This window comes from Stegodyphus dumicola, chromosome 3 (genome assembly GCF_044657685.1).
Source record: "Stegodyphus dumicola isolate Sdum_Otavi_A_Nest chromosome 3, ASM4465768v1".
NCBI classification, from domain to species: Eukaryota; Metazoa; Arthropoda; class Arachnida; order Araneae; family Eresidae; genus Stegodyphus; species Stegodyphus dumicola.
This window is the reverse complement of record NC_140770.1, coordinates 196,286,446-196,304,745: the sequence shown is the minus strand read 5'-3', so window position 1 is coordinate 196,304,745 and position 18,300 is coordinate 196,286,446. Positions and strand designations below refer to the sequence as shown.

General features: G+C 32.0%; 1 protein-coding gene across 1 annotated transcript in view; it reads right to left on the bottom strand.

The window, feature by feature from the left end:
* Positions 1–14,265, bottom strand: part of LOC118203414 (uncharacterized) — a 183,529-nt gene extending 169,264 nt beyond the window's left edge. The window contains exon 1 of the mRNA XM_085813718.1: positions 13,695–14,265. Coding sequence (XP_085669844.1) covers positions 13,695–14,084 — 390 coding nt within the window. The 5' untranslated portion in view covers positions 14,085–14,265. The remainder of the gene's footprint in view (positions 1–13,694) is intronic.
* Positions 14,266–18,300: the final 4,035 nt, after the last annotated feature.

Below are 18,300 nucleotides of genomic sequence, written 5' to 3'. Positions count from 1 at the left end.
CTAGAGGAATTTTTTCCCCCTCCTGATGAAACAGCGGCCGAGCGGTAAAGTCGCTGAACACTGGTAGTTCGGTCCGAGGTTCGAATCCCGCGAACGGGCTGGCTGCATGGGCGTTTTCGTGATTTTCCCCATGTGTAACGTGTATGCGAGCCAATTTCCCTTAGAAAGTCATCCACGAAGGCATCTCTCCCCTTAGGCAGATAGCCCTAGTGTGCTTTGTCATAATTAAACAAACCAAAACCTCTTGATGAAACCAGTCTTTCTTTTCATCTCATACCTTCAAAATGTTTAACCTCTAAAGACTGATAAAGGCTCTGACGAAATACTTCGTGAAGAACTTTCTAAGGGAAACCAGCTGTCATACACGGTACACATGAGATAATCCAGGAAAACGCCCATGCAACCAGCATGTTTACCGGGATTCGAACCCCGGAGTGAACTACCAGTGTTCAGCGACTTTACCGCTCGGCCGTTTGTGGGCCTTTATGAAATGGAAGGCGATAACTTTATTCAAAATGATTGTCAGAAATATCAAGATATTTGAAAAGTTGGATGCTTTTTAATATACTTGCAGAATGCTTAAAGAAAAAGACCAAGAATAAAGTAGAATGCCTGAAGAAAAAGAGAAGAAAAAATAAATTTTTGCGTAAAATTTAGTATTAGTATTTTTTTTTAATTTAAAACCTTTTAATCTTATGATATTTAATTCTTGCGATTTCAGAAATAAAATATTTGACTAAAATATGAATAACATTTTAAGAAACCAAATGTAGGATAAAATTGTGTAAAGCAATGAGCACAATAATAAAACTGTTTAAAGCAGTGTATGCAAGTCATTCTAAGTTAAAATGTCGGTTATACATCTCTCTTATTTATATATATCTTTTCTGAACGGAACATTGAAAGGCGTGTTAACTGTGCTTTACTGTATTTTCTCTTTTAATATATGCAGTTATCAAACGCATCATAGTCTGAGTTACAAAGTATTCTTCCGAAAGAAACGCAATTCAAATAAATAAAATCACATTCTGGAAAATTTATATCAATAAATATATTTAAAATGCTCAGTTCGAGGGAATAAATAGAAAATTTAAAAAAAATTATCTGAAGAGACAATGCAACACAAACAATTAAAATAAAAGTATAAAAATTTAAAAATTACCTAAAATAATAACTATGACAAAAAATATATATAAAGAAAACTATTTGTTAAAAAAATAAACGCTGCACCTTTGCTTACGCAGTTCGAATAGGTAAATAGAAATTTTTAAAACAATTATTAAAAAAAAAAAAAAAAAAACTTGTAACTTAAACAATTAAAATGAAATTCGAAAAAGAAAAAATTACTTAAAATAATAAGTTGTAATTAAAAATATAATATAAAGAATATTATTTGGAAAAAAGGAACGATGGTGACTTTTTTTCCTCTCACGGTAAAGGAAACTAGGTTGCCATATATTAAGAAGTTCACCAAGTGAACTATTCTTGGCGCAAACTGAAAAAAAAGTGTCAACATAAATTTGTGAATTTCTCCGTAAATTTCGCTCCAAATTTTACAAAATTTCATATTTAGGCGTAATTTGAGTTGTAGAATCGAAATATGTAAAAAAATTGGTATGTTATTTCAGAAAAAGTCCGATTTTGTGTCAAAATACCTATGTTAGAATATATAAATCTAATATATATCCTAAGTCGCGCTTTCGAGACATGAAGAACGCAATTTGAATTTTGTCAATCGGCCCAGTAGAACGGGAAATATAGCACTGCCCCCCCCCTTTTTTTTTTTTTGAGCAGTGTACATGTCTCCTAGTTTACAATGAAATAATACAGAACTTTTTCCTACCATTTGAGGACTAGTTTTAAACTAGCATGCCATAATTGTTTAGCTTAAAATTATCTCAGGTGTTATTGTAAAGGCCCTTATTTTCGCGGGCCGTAATTTTCGCGAAAATTAATATATCGGTGATTTCGCGAGCTGAAAATTTCGCGAATTTTATATGAACTGAAACGAAAGTTGAAAAATTTCAAAAGTATCTAAGTAGAGAAAGTTGAAAAATTCCAAAAGTACATCTTTTGCATAAAGCATTTTAAGAAACTTCCTTTTGTCCGAAAAGTTCTTCCCCCCCCTCCGTTCCCGTCTAAATGGCGAGATCAAGCGTTTGCTCAAGAATGAGTTTATTAAGTGGTATTCAATTGAGCTTCAATTTTTAGAGGAAAAGAATCTGTGGACTTGCGAATATTACGACTAAAACCGATTCACGCTTCTTGGCTTGTGCGCGTATTTAATGGTATTGAAGCCAAACATGAGATAATTTTGAATGGCTTCAAAGAAGTATATATAGTATTCTAAGTGAATGAGCTGCCTTCTATTAATTTTATTGTTTTATATTCAAGAAATATAGTTGTATATTATTCAAAAAATAGTTATAAGAAAGAAAGTTGTCAAGAAAAAGCTTGTTACTGTGCACTAAATCATTAAATTTTGGGCAAGTGAAAAATTTCTGATTTTTTTTATTATTATTTGAGGCGAAAAAAAAGTATTTCGCGAGGCTTAAATTTTCGTGATTACGACGGGCTCGCGAAAATCGCGAAAATAAGGGCCTTTACAATATATTAAAATCTGCTACCAAATTAGTTGAACTGCAGTTTCTTTTTAATCTTGTAATACCTATTTTTTTACATTTTATATATATATTTTTAACTCTTTGAAACTTTAACACAAAACACATCCAAATATTAAACTGTAATTTGTGATTATAAGAGCATTAAATTTCATTTATTATCCCAAAGGGGCGATTAACCCAAAAGGGTTAGTTAATTTCGTTTTGGCATTTTGAGTCGTCTACTATAAAACGCCATTTCATTTTTCAAATTGTTGCCACCAAATATTAGAATATTGTATTATATTTCAAGAAATTAAATTATGAATAACTGCATGAATGTATGTATGTTTCTCGCATTGTCAAAAAGCAACGGTACCTAGAGCCATCAAATTTTGAATATACTAGTTCTCCACTTGAATATGAGCATCTGGAAGCCCAAATTTGGAATTTGGAACTTGTTTCATTATCAATTTCATATTTTGTAAAACTTAAACAAATTTTTGATTAACAATCTCAATTATTTCAAAGTGAGCAATGTCAACATTGTATGGGAAAAAATGTTTTTTAGCTCCACTTGTGTATCGGAAATTCTAAAAATATTATCTTTTTAAATATTTTATGATATTGCTGTTGAATTGAATTTTATGCTTTAAATGCAAAGAACATAATATTTAATAAATAAAGGTAACACACAAAACGTTACAAAAACGCCCCTTTGGGCGTAATGTAAAATCTAAAGGTCTTCAGATTTTTTATTTTTTTATTGTTTTTTCGATTATGAATGACATAGATCATAAAAGTACAATTACGTATTTGCCACTAAGTGAATTCTTTTTCATAAAATGTTTAGTAAAACTCACTAAATCGTAATTAGGAATAAATCTAATGTATAAGAAAATAAACATTTCTTTTGAAATTACATAGTTTTCCCCTCAGCAAATTGCGTTTCACATATATGGCAAAATTCTTATAAGAAATACAAATCACATTAAGAGAAACTGGTTGCAAAAACGGGCGATGTTAAAAAAAAACTGCACTAGCCATCATACTGCTTTTGAAACCTCCGAAGAGAAATTCTCCTAAAGCATTCTAAAAGTTAATAAAAAGAAAAAAAAATCTGAAAGGTTTTAGATTTTAAATTACGTCCCAAGGGGCGTTCTTTTAATATTTTGTGTGTTACCTTTATTTATTAAATATCACGTTCTACGTACTCAAACCATAAAATTCAGTTCAACAGCAATATTTCTCAAAATAATTTTAAAATGAGCATATCTTTAGTATTTCCGATACAGAGACTCGCGCGTTGGAGATCAAAAATTCGTTGAAGTGTTACAAAATATGAAATCGATCATAAAACAAATTTCAAATTCAAATTATTGCTTTCACGTGCCCATATTCTATGGAAGATTACGTTATTCAAGTTTTGATGGCTCTAGGTACCGTTGTTTTATCACAAGGCAAGGAACGTACATACATTCACGCAGATTCTTCATTATTTGTGGCAACAATTTGAAAAGTGATTCGCCGTTTATAGTTTTCGACGCAAAATGCCAAAACGAAATTAATAGTCCTTCAGAGCAAATTGTCCCTTTGGACAAAAAAAGAGATTTACGTTTCTAAAAATGAGCAAAAAGGATGGAAGCAAATGTCAAATGTTTATGCTTATTATATGAAATATAGATTTATTTGAATAATTTAATGCCTTTTTTATGATCATGCGATATTCTTACCATCCATTTTTGAAAACTGAATAAGGTCATTTGAACATTTCTAGACAAATGCAGTCTAGATGCTATAGTTTACATTATAACGATCTTTACTTAAAGCGATACTTTGCTTAATGCTCGATGCTATTTAAAATATGGAATTTGTTGACCATTTTTAAATAAAATCTAACATATGTTTACAAACTCTATGGTTCAATGTTAATTAAAAACACTGCTCGTTTTATATTATTTTACACTCCCATACATTGGAAAGTGATAGCTTTACGTGCTCATATACAATCAGTTCTAACGCTTTCATTTGAAAATACCACACTTATCGTAGTATCCATAGTGTTTCGGATTCATAAATCAATAACTTGATCACAAAATTTTTAAATGCTGTATTTCATTATAATTACAAATAGAGTGCTCAAGGGTTGGGGCAACTTCTGGTGCAATGCCTGTGGCTCCTAAATTCTACTTCCCAGTGAAAAACTTAAAAATAAATTGCCGCCGCCAATATCTGCCGCCCGGGGCAGTCGCACAGGTTGCAACGGCTCTGGTACCAGTGCTAAAAGTTGTCATACGCTTTTTATAAGTTTCATGATATCAACGTTCAGGTTTCTTAATAAGATAATAAAAGTTTTATTTCCTTTTTATCTTTATCTAAATATTAATAGTTCTTCGCACTTATAAAGCCGCAGAAAATTTAACAACAAATCACATGATTTTTAAAAGCGGTACATCATTAGAACTTCCAGTAAAGTGCTAAAGTGTTGCCATACATTTTTTTATATTTAACTTACTATTTATATTTGCTATATTATTTTTTTAAAAAAATAATGCATAGCGATAGTGTACAGTCATTTTACAGTCAAAAGTCGTTAATACGGACTCGTCGGGACTTCCGACGATTCCGGATTATCGATTTTTCTGGATTATAGATCATCAGTTTAAATTCGTAAGATGGCATGCAGAAATTCTAAAATTAAAAATATGAAACCGTAATTTATGAAATAAAGAACAATTATGATCTAAAGGGTATCAAAATTTACAAAAAAAAAAAAAAAAAAGCTTAATATTTATTTGTTTACTTTATTAAACACTTCTTTCAATGTAAGTTGTTTAAGTTGCTTCGTTTTATGTGATAATACTTTCTCTTTAATTCTATAAACAGACATAATTTCTTGTTCAGTTACAAAGTTCCGCTGTTCAAGTCCTGTTAATTGCTGTGCCGAGAATACCGACTAACTTGTCAATCGAAATTTTTTCGTTTTCACTAACCTCTCTGTCACATTCTTCATGTCTTTATTCATTTTTTGCAGCAATTCCACTTTTTGTTTGTTGGACATCGAAACATACTTTCGTTTTGTAGATCCTTTGGAAGTTCCAGCATCGGAAATTCTATTTGACATAATCGAAAGTTCATGTTTACTTTTATAAAATTGCTCTTACAGTCTGCAAAAAATAATAAGCCGGATCCAATTCGAAGATTAAGGAACAACGCAATCATCAACATTAACTGAAATAGATAATTCGATAATTTTAGCTTATACCGTATATTATTTTAGCTTATATACATAAAACGCGCGCGCGAAAACGTATTCTGCGCTTGCGCACGCGCATATGCGCAGTCGTAGAGCTCTTACGCGCAGGCGTAAACGCTTATGCGCATGTGTCAACGCGGCGCATGCGCAGAAAGTTTTTAGCTTTGAGGTCCGGATTATAGATCATTCCGGTTTATGGGTGTCCGAATTAACGACTTTTGACTGTATTTGAAAAGTGATTCGACGCAAGAATGAAACGGATTCAAAATTCAGGACTGAGGCTTCATAACGAGAGCCCATCTTCAAAATGAGCTTATTCTCACTACATTTGTCATTATTCCAAACTGCATTTAATGCTTATAAATGTAATATATACTGTTCTCAGTCAGGCATGTTTTAAATACCAAATGTGAGAATTTTGGATTATGTCATTATGTATTTTTTCACGAAAATCTGTTTAGAGCTTCACATAAAGTATCACTTTCGGTTTATCAGTTTAAGCCAAAATCTAATATGTTTATGTTGTTTCCATCGACATTAAAGCCTTAGATACTAAAATATGAAAGCTTTGGATTATATATTAATATAGTTTTCCGTTAAAAACTGTTATAGGTTTCATGTACCACTTCCGGTTGTCTAATTTTACCACAAATCTAATTAACTTTTTATATTAATGCAGAAAGCTTAAATATGGAAAATGATATTTTTAGATACCTCATATAACAGTTATCGAGAACTACAAAATCATCACATGCATACACAGACGTACATTGTTGTAAAAAAGTAAAAACCTGCTGTGGGGACCCTAATTTGTGCTTATTCACTGGAATTTGACTATCGAATTTTCGAACCGAAAACATTACCTCCATATGTATAAAGTTTGGCTGGAGATAGAAATGAAAAATGTTACTTTCATGTTTTCTGTTGATATAAAAAAGTATACATAAACTAAGAAAATGAGTTTAATATTAACTTAGAGATTTGAAACAGTTTCTGTAGCTCAAGTGAAAACTATCTGCTCGCATGAAAAGAATAAGCTATGTTCATGTCGCAGTCAAAGCGTCTACAGCGGTCCTTAATCAATGTTGAATCCTTCGAAAGACAGAGACACGTCCCGGCTGAAACAGAAGTGATTGAAAATAAAGTCACACCGAACTTGATTAGACCACGATAAAATATGACTTCAAATAGGGAATTCTTTAATTAAAATCATTATTTTGAAAGTATAATTTCGATAATTTTTAGATAATGTTACAGAAAAATCGAACAGACTGATACAGTTTCTGACAATTCGAAGCGAAAGCACCAGTTTTGAGTTCCAAGTAAATCACCAACTACACTTGTTAATTAATTTTTAAATGCTGTTTTTGTTATTAGAGTTTAAACTTTGTTATTTAAATTTTTATTGAAAAATGAAAAGAAATTAAAAAACTGTCTTGATTCTGAGTTGCGATATGGTACTAAATTTGAGAAAAGACTTATTTTTAGATACATTAAAAACTACTTTTCTAAAAGTATAATATATAATTATAATATTTAAGTAACTATTAAGCACCTCAAGTGCATGAAGATTCACCCGCATGGCTTCATTTAATGATTTTGAAAAAATGCCTTCTAATAATTCGCAGAACGTGAAAACTTACGTTTCTTCGCCTTAAAAAAATCAGACATTTCTAGCCATGTTAAATATACTCTAATGATGAAACAAAATTAGTTCTTTCAAGAAGGCGTTTTGAAATTTTTCTTCCCTTTCTGCTTTGTTGTGTACTTGTTTTTGTTGCGACTAACCTCACTTGTCTGATATCAGACCAAGCCCACAAAATTCATCGTGACAAACAGAGAAGATTGCGTCTGCCGTTGGCAACAGCCTTGAGCACCCTACTGGTAACAGTACTACTTTGCTGAATTCCGTTCCCAATTTTGGAGGAAAATAGGCCGGGGGATCCGAGGATCTCCCACCCTTCTTTCCGTGCCAACAACCTCTCGAGAGAACTTTCGACTGGCCGCATATTTAGAGTGCCCCCATGCCGCGCAGATACTATAAACTTACAAACATCCATGCCTTCTCCTGGATTCGAACCCGGGCCCTTCGGCACGGTAGTCAGAGTCACTAAGTACTTCCCCGGTTTGTATTTGATTCTATGAAGAATATTTTCATTTTTAAAATCTGAAAATAATAAATGATACATGCAAATTTCTTTCTTCGTGATGAAATTACTTTTTTTCAGAGAAAAATCGATTATATGTAGCAGTTGAAGAAGCAAAATGTGAACATGTAACTCAGAATTCTTTTAACGCTGAAAAATGAAGAAGAAATTTCCATAACGTCAAATTAATAAAAGACCTTTGTTGATATATCCTTATACTTTGTTCGCCTACATGTTTCAGTTTCCTTAAAAAACGTGATGCCGACTGTGTGGCATGCAGTCTTATGATCCTTTTCAATACTAAATCGTGTTATTATACTGCCAATATTTGTTTCTAAACAAGTACCTTAAAGAATAGTCTTCAAAGGTTATATACAAGAGAAAGAGGAAAACGTTGCTTAAATCAACATCACGCAATATTCTTTAAATGGGGAAAATTTTTTGAAATAATTCATTTCACATTAATTTCCTCTATGTAGTCATTGCTTAGCAGCTGTCAATTAATACAAGAATTTCTGCACTTTTCAGAGCAGTTCTAAATAATTCAGAATCTGAGCCATCGATATCTTTTTTAAGTTTCGGACATTTAAAATAAAAACCTTTTTCATAATTATAGTTTTTGTGCTTAGCTAGTTTTCTTCTTTTCTTTTCTTTTTTTTTTTCTTTTTTTTTTTTTTTTTTTTTTTTTTTTTTTGTGCAGAGTGTACCTGTCTTTTCTGCTGCCCTGATAGCAGTTACCTGTTATAAAAGTAGTATGGTCTCGGTAGTATGAGGTGCGAAGACAGAAATAAATGGGTGAGACACCAGAGTTTTAGCATTGTTTATTTAGGTACTGTTCCACCGTACTAACTGTGCAACTGTTTTAGCGGGTAAAACACTGGGGAATAGATCCGAGGGACTTGCACCTCATTTCACGACCACCAAACCACTCGAGAAGCTTTTTTGGCTCTCAAGTAAAGTGTCGCCATGCCGCACAAATACTATATATTTACGAATATCCAGGATTCCAGCCCAGGGTTCATCAGTATGACAGCCAGCGTGAATAGCCACTATACTCATCAGGGCACCGGTATCTGTCACAAATGGCTCACAGTTTGAAGTTAACTTAAATTTTCTGTTCGTATGCATAATTTTAAAAATGTGTCGTAGCACAAAATTCAAATTAGGATGAACTAAAACTAATATTTGCTGCGACACCAGCCGCATTAAAATAATCATAAGGACGCAGGTTTTGCCATGCTGTTATAATGTACATTTAATGATGGTCATTTGGCAGCCTGCGAGACACATGCGTTCTGGTACGTTATTGTCTGCCGCCATTGGTAAGATTAACAAAATTTGTTGTAATGTGTTATTGCTCCCCTTACCATTATAAGAAATTTAGGGCATTCTTAAGAAATTTATCGCATTTATAACAAATTTGGCAACAAACTGTTATAATAGAGTATTAACTCTTGTTCTGTTATGTTATATGTGGCATGAAATTGTTTGCTGCTTCCATAAATGCCAACAGTAGAGACGCACATTAATCATATGATAAGTAAACTTTCATCTTTTTCCTATTCAAATTAAGAATTCTCCTATACGATTCAAATTAAGAAATTCAAATTAAGAATTCTCTTATACGATGTGAATTAATTTCAATTATTTGGAATTAAAAATTTTATTTAAATGCAAAAATACTTTTAGAACAAACCTTAGGAATTTTTTGGAAGCAGGAGATATGAAAAATGAGCAACGCCTTCACCGGGAATCGAACCGCGGTCCTCTGGAATACGCGCCCAGCGTGCAGACCACCACACCACGAAGGCATGCTAGGAAGGCGGGAGAAATGTCTTATAACTTGTAATTATTGAAAAGTATCAAAAATCATTAAGTATACCTATTTTGAAACATTGTTAAACAACATATGTTTAATATGAAAGGTTTAAAGACAGTACCTGGTTGGGAATGAATTAACGATTTCCGGTACTATTAATATAAGCTTTTCTTCTTTGCTTTCGAGAAACTATCAAGACAATTTTCACTTAACTATTTCATATAGATAGAGTATATATATATATATTATCAAATAGTTAAATGCAAGTAAGGACTGTTAAGAATCCTGCGCCTAGGCTGCAATGATTTAATTAAACATAATTATAATTAAAGGGGAATACTCCTATTAAAATTCTTATATTTCAAATTAAATTAGGAAAGCTAATAAAGTAAATTACAATTTGAAGCCTAAATAAATTAATTCCAATTTTAAGTAATATTTAAAAAAAATTTAATTTTAAAATGTTTAAGAAAGATTTTTACGAGAATTAAATAATAAAAGTTAAATCAACGTGGAAAAATTGCTTTACCAGCCAACGCCAACAGAAAAAAATTATTAATTTGCAAACTGCAAAATTTGCAAAAAGTTGTGACAAAAATTATAATGATATTAAAATGATAATTAAAGTCATATAAAGAAATTTACTTTAAAATGAAAAATCGAAAGGAAACCGAAATAATAATGAGTCTTCAGGCAGAATTTGTTTATTTCACTCTCCTTCCAATTGCTCAGACATCGTGTTTCGTCCTTGCTATGCGTATGCAAATCGAAAGTAGAAATGAAATTAAATGTAAATATTTAATTCCCAAAAGTTAGCATATTCATGTGAATATCAAGAATTCTCCTATACGATGTGAATTAATTTCAATTATTTGGAATTAAAAATTTTATTTAAATGCAAAAATACTTTTAGAACAAAACTTATGCATCGAATCAATGAGATGAGTAAAACATGTAAAAATGTGAAAATAAAACATTATAATGCAAATGTAAATAAAAGGAGTATACGTAATGTATCAAAAATATTAAATTAAATGAAAAGTCAAATTTAATTGGCCATTGCTGGTAAAGCAATTTTTCCATGCCGATTTAACTTTTACTATTTGTAAAAATTTTTCTTAAAACATTTAAAATTTAAAAAAATTCATATTAGTTAAAATTTAAGAATTTGTAAATTGGAATTAATTTATTTAGATATTAAATTGTAATTCTTTTACTTTATTAGCTTTCTTAATTTGATTTGAAATATAAGAATTTCAATAAGAGTATTCCCCTTTAATTATAATTTTATACATATATATATACTTATACATAATTAAGATATACGTAATAAATATAGTTTTAGGATTTATTTCTAAATAGCAATAAATGGTGATAAGTAAAACCTATTGTATGGACTACAGAGCTAGCAGCGTTCTTCTTTCGTACAGAAGCTTGACATCACTGATTTAGAATGTAAAAAATGTGTATATGTAAGTCTCCCCTTGTGAAATTTTAGGTTACTCTATTAAAGAAAAAATCATGTACGCAAGATGTGACTAACACATTCTGAGGCACTATTCAGACTGTTCTTTTAGAATTCTCCAAAACTCATTTTTCTTGTTTTTATTAAAAGGATAGAAAAGATCTTCTTTAGCCGCCCAGAGGGAAAGGGATTAGTAACTCTAACCACCGTACCGAAGGGCCCGGATTCGAATCCCGGAGAAAGTATGGATGGAATTTGTCCGTCCTTTCATAGGAGACAACGGTAGCCCATTTATAAAGTGCTTCCATAATAAAGAGACCACAGCTTCCGACATCAGTAGTGGCCGAAGCCTATAAACAGCCTATACAAGATATGCGCAACTAAGAATTTGAAACATTTATATACACCTAAATGTGCTAGTACAGACAAAAATGTAGGCTACAACTGCTTGATAGATCGTATCTATTACATAAACAACAAAATTTCCAATACCGCATTTACTCAGATATTTCTTCCCCTAACGTAACCCGCTCCCTAGTTTTTTCAACATATGATTTAGAAACTTCCGATTTGGGGTAATAATGTAAAATGTACACGAATAAAAAAGTATACTGCATAAGTAAAACGAACATAAGTGAAACTGGTAAGCCCTTTGAAGCACATAATATAACAATATTAATGCGTATTTGCGTTTGCTTTTAATGTGCTAAGTTTATTATTTAAGCCTTTTCGTCAGAAATAGAAAGCATTGCGTATTTTTCCCTTCCCAAATTTTCAAGCTGTAAAATTAGTGGGAAAATACCCGATTAGATATGCCCCAGGAATTTTTTAGATATTTTACTTCAAAGTATCATTTCTAAGCCAAACTACAGGATAGAATCATAATCGCACGGAACTTTTTTTTTTTAATATAGATCTTAACCTTCTTATATGTATTCATACATTTATTACATAACTGTTTAAATCAATTGAAATTCATATTATTATACAATTTTATGTAATAAACCAACCATTAAAAATCATGGGACATCATGAACTTAAATTAGACTGTAGAGACATTAGGTATTTTTGGAAGCAGGCAAGATGAAAAATTAGCAAGGCCTTCGCCGGGAATCGAACCGCGGCCCTCTCAATTACGCGCTGAGCGTGCAGACCACTACACCAAGGAGGCATGCTAGGAAGGCAGGAGAAATACCTTATATGATTATGCGCTCCTTTTATTTCTTTTAATTGAACAGAAAAAAATAAAAGCATTTAGAGGGCAATGTATAAAAAAAGGGTTTTATAGATTTTTACAACACATTTATTAAAATGTCTTAACAAAGTAATCTCGTTGATTTAATTTTTATGCCTTCATTTTTTTGTCAATAATGAATTGTATGCTTTACAAAAAGCTGAAACTATTTTGATTCCATGCGAAGTAGGAAATTCAAGAAATACGAAGTTTATTGTTTTGTATTTGTATAAGAGAATAACTGATATTTTGCGGGATTTTTTTTATTATTTTAGAAATCAAATCTTGAAAACCATTTTCGTGTATTCGAGCATATCTAAGAGAAGAATTTTTATGAAACTATAAACAATCTATATATAACTATAACAAGTGTATAAATAAATATGTATAACGACCAGAAACATAAGAATATTTCATTCATAAATATTATTAATATCTCGCGAAATGCTGCGCATTTAATTAATTGAGAAAGAGGTTAAATATATAGCATTAATACCAAACAGTTGTGCAAAAATATTACTTTCTACTATTTTGATCTTTCAAGCTGCTATTAAAAATCTTTTTTTTTTTTTTTTTTTTTTTTTTTCAAATTAAAAACAACTGTCTAAATTTTATTTTTGTTTTACTTTTTTATTTGTATCTTATATACATATTTTCATTCTAGTTGCGTCGGAAGGGGTTATATCTTGATGATTATGCTTTAAAATTTCTTAAATTTTATATTAATATATCTTCGTTTAGTTATTTTAAATTTAAAAAAGAATTTTGCTGATTATTTTATTTTGCAAGCTATAATTCAGAAACGTTGCTCTATTGATTGCTTTGGCTGCTCGTCCACAAAGACCAAGAAATTATCAACTATTACTTATTATATATTAATTATCATTTTTATACTTAATAATTTTTATTTTATTTTTGTATTAATTCATTAATTTTAATTGTGTTTTCAAAAACGTTTGCTTTAGTTGTTTTTAATTTGTGTCTTCCTGCTGGATAATTTGCTATTCTTAGTTGATATTATTCCTGTATATTTCAACTCTTCCTCTTTTTTTTTTTTTATATATATAGTATATATATATGTGCGTGTAAAACTGAACTTAAATTAGGACATTATTAACCATATATTTTTTTTAATTATGCTTAAGAAACTGAGGTGTTTAAAATAAGTCTTACCTGAGCTAAAACTGAGCGATCTTTAGGATTGACGTGCTTGAAAAGTCGCGTTAGAAAACCGGGCTCAAGCCATAGTTCAGTGAGGGTCCGCGCGTGAGGCACAATATCCAGTCTCTCCCTGAACTTCCCAGAGCCCGCGGCCCGTCCCCTGCCGCCCCGGCACTGCAGCAGGTGTTGGGTCTCGTTTAGGGCGCCGCTGCCGGGGCAAAAGGAAGCGGAAACCGTTCCTCCCGCGGCATTCTTTCCAGGCGCCCTCACCGTCAGCCCGTTGAAGCACCGACTTAGTTCCTGGGCCGCCCTTTTAGTGAAGCTGAGCTCAGCACCGCCGCTCATTGCCCATAGGACTGTGGTGGGACACCTACATAGTCCGCACCATGAAGGCTCGCCCATCTCACATCGCCTGAGGCTCGTGGGGGCTTTGTGTAGCCCGCCGGTCGGATCTTCCGGCTTTGGTAGCTATGCCTTTCGCTGTAGCACGGTGAGCTAACCCAGCTGGTCCTCTGGAGTTAACTCAGCTGAGAGAGTTTCCACGCGTCTGGCTGGGAAGCCGACTTGTGCAGTGTTTGGCGAAATCGCTCTTGGCGACGATGGAAGCGTGCCAATGCGCAGCGACGTCGAAATCTTTGGCGAAGGCTACTCTTTTCACGTGCGCGCGCTTGTCTCTAGGTCGATTCATTCATACCTTTTTTTTTTAACAGCTCGAAAGTTTCTGGCTTGACCAATAAGATTTCCGCAGGCGGATTTATCCGAAACTAAAATAAAAACAAGGTTCGATATAACACCGCTTAATTTGCCAACGAACAACAGCTGAGCAGACGAGATGGATGTTATTCAGGGATGACGACTAGTCCGTGACATAATCAAGGTCATGCGAGTGTCTATTCAATATAACCCGGCTCTATTGCGGTGGTAGCTATTTTGTGCGCATAGTTTCTGCATTGACAGAAATCGCTATATTATTGTCATTCACTCATCGATGAAAAATGTTTTCTGGCAATTTTCATTGTAATTATGAATTACGGAAATAATTTGTTTCTCTATTGTATAGCTATTTTTTAAAACGTGTGTTTGAGCAATTTCAGAAGGCAAAATGTTACAGAATATTTCATTCTCGTGTTACTATCACTGAGACACTAATTTATGAGACATAAACAAAATTCGAATTAAAATATAATCGTAAGTATCAGTATTTTGAGTTCTTTTATCATTCTTTTGTTAAAATGGAGTAAACGAAAGTGCAAAAGTTGTATTGCATTTATTTTTGAACATGAGAAATATTGGAGAAGAAAAACTGTTACGATTCTTTTGTTATGATAACCGATTGTTTTCTTATTTTCTTAAAAGCGACAGTAGATTCAGCTGTTGCTTCCGATATTTTATCTGAAATAAAAATGCAATTAAATACCTTATAAGATATATGTTTATATAGGTACTCAGGGATAATATGCGTTGAGTCAATTAGTAGTATACATCAGAATAGTGAACTTCTAATTTTTACATAAAGAATTAATTGCGAACTATTAAATTCCCTCAGTTTGGCATATTTAACCCCTTGGGCTAACCCACGAAGGGGGAAGCGTAAAATAATATTAAGTAATGTGTAATAAAATTGTGTATATGGCGTCAGGAGATTATAATCACACAGAAAAGTACATTTAAACATAAATAAAAATTATTTTTGGGTCTTCAAAATATAAAAGAGCAGCACTTTAGAAAGATTTTTAACAAAAATGATGATGAAAGTATGGAGTTTGTTTTCTGGGTAGTAGCCCGCTCTCCTGACAAGTGGCCTTGTGGCTTAATTAGGCTGTCCTAGTCATAGTTATGCACACATTAAAGTATAATCTCCACTGTTGATCAATTATTATTGATATAATTCATAATCATTCCTAATAGATTTTTTTGCCTTCCCAAAATTTCAAAAATCCATTCCACGTTAAAAATTCCATTTATGATAAAATTCTCGCCTTATATCTTTAAAAAATGAGCACGTCTTCTCGAAGTGTTTAGCATCTCCAGTTTCATTGCAGCTGCCACAGATGCGATTGATTTTGAAAATTAAATCTTTTAAAAAAGTAAGTAAACGGCTGTGACCCGTTAAAATTTTATTTAAATCTATGTCATTATATATTTGTCCTTTTCTTATCCCCTCCGTATTCTCACATAGTTTTTACTTTTGTCGTACATTTCCCATTTTTCTTTCGATATGTGAATATAGTCACGTCCATATGTTCATAAAGTCACGGCTTTCCTCTTCGGCCCCTGCAGCTCAATGATTTCAGTGTCATTTTGTGCAATGACATCTTTGGCCAATTTGTCCACCCTCTCACTTCCAATAAAATTCGCATGTGCTTTTACCCAGTTCATATTAATTACATGCCTCGATATAAGCTCAAAATACAATTTAATAATAATATTGGTTCATTTGTCTGGTTCGGGCTGTAGAGTACTTGTAAATTTGATAAATTGTCGTTATATATATATATGTTACTGTGAAAGACCGAAATGGGAGAATGTCGACTTTCACCGGAGAATGTCAACATTCACCAAATACGTAGGCGAAAGATCGAACATTGCATTACATTCTTGTACATTCGGACCCTCACCGGTGTATGTCGACAACCACAGATATGCTCTGGTGTAGGTCGAAAAGAGAGGAGTATATGTACACGCTGTTCTTGCAAAAGGAAGTGTTCCACAAATAAATGCAGTTGTAAAAGCAAGGGCCTCTTGTGCACTTCAAAGTGCCATAATAGTTTAAGTCGTTGCAATAAATAATATTTAAATCACATAATTTAGTAAGTTTTTAACTTTTATTATTTTCCTTTCTCATTTTGAATGTACTGTGTGTTTTAAGTTCTTATATTCTTAAGTTCTTATTTTAAGTTTCAAGTGTGTTTTTTCGCGAATGAATTACGGAAAAGAAAATATAATATTCTTATATGTTCAACATTCGTCATTAGTACACGTGAATGTCGACATTTACCGGTGTCAGTCAGAAATAAGAGCATTTGGAAAATATTTCGGACATGCACCAAGCGACTATGTGAATGTTGACATTCACCGGTGAAAGTCGACATTCTCCAGATTTCGGTGTTTCACCGTAACATATATATATATATATATATATATATATATATTATTATTATTATTATTATTATTATTATTGCTATTCGAAAAACGTTTTTCATATATTATCTCCAAGGAACAGCAATTCAATTAAAGCTATGATATGTTATAAGACAACATTTTTACAGTCAGTATTCTGGTAAGCATTTTAAATTAGTATTATTCAGACCTCTATTGAAGTAAAAACATTTAAAATATGTAATGAAAAATCCTGAATAGCAAAAATACCAAAATCAAAAATAAAATTTTAAGCACTGAAAAAGTACTTAGGGCCATTGACCGCAGTTTTATTGACTTGTCAAGGGAAACAAACTAATCTACTATCAATCAACAATAACTAAATTTAGTGAAAGTGTTTCGTCTTTTTTCCAAGTAAAGACCAAATTATTATTTTGCTAGAGCTATATCATATCTCATGAACAATATTCAATTAATAGAACGATATTAGTCCACTTAAGCCAAAAGAAATGTCATAAACTAAATAAAAATGAGTAAGATATTCCTTTTAATTTAAATTAATCGTTAGGAATATAACTAAACGAGAACCTTACTTTAGAAAAAAATATTCCCCGACAACTCTCATTTTCAAACTCAAATTCAAAAGTAAAAACAAAAGTTATACATTCAATACGATCAATCAATATATATGTTATACAATCAATATATATCGATTTTTAAGAATATATTTATCCGCTTTAAAGCAAAATAAATGTCAGCGGTCTGGTTAGAATAACGAAATATATTTATTTAACTTACATTTCACACAGTATATCTCAGTTCCATATAGTGTTCTCCTCTACACCGGACCCATCACTATAGATATAATACTCACCTGCCTCATAAGGATTTTTGCTATACATATTAGATTTAATCTGACCTGGATATATTTTCTAAATATCAAATCTTTGAAAAGCACAGAGGGTAACAATATTTCTATCGTAAAGTTTAAAATCCAATCAACCTGTCTCAATAAAAAATTTGCCGTAAGGAAATCCATATTGTCGCACTTAAACCATAAAATTCAGTTCAACAGCAACATCGGCAAATATTTAAAAGAACATATCTTTAGAATTTCCAATACACAGTCTCGCGCGCTGGAGATAAAAGTGTTTTTTTCGTACACTGTTGCCATTGTTCGCTTTAAAATCGTTGAGTTTTTAATAAAAAAACTCATAAATACTTTACAAAATATGAAATAGATAATGAAACAAATTCCAATTTTGGGCTTCCAGATGCCCATATTCGGTTGGAGACGTACGTTATTAAAACTTTGATGGCTCTAGAAACATACATACATTTATGCAGATTCTTCATTATTTAATTTCTTTAAATATAATACAGGGCTATAATATTTGGTGGCAACAATTTGAAAAGTTGTAGAGACATTAGGTATTTTGGAAGCAAGAAAGACTGAAAATTAGCAACGCCTTCGCCGTGAATCGAACCACGGACCTCTGGAATACCGGCCCAGCGTGCA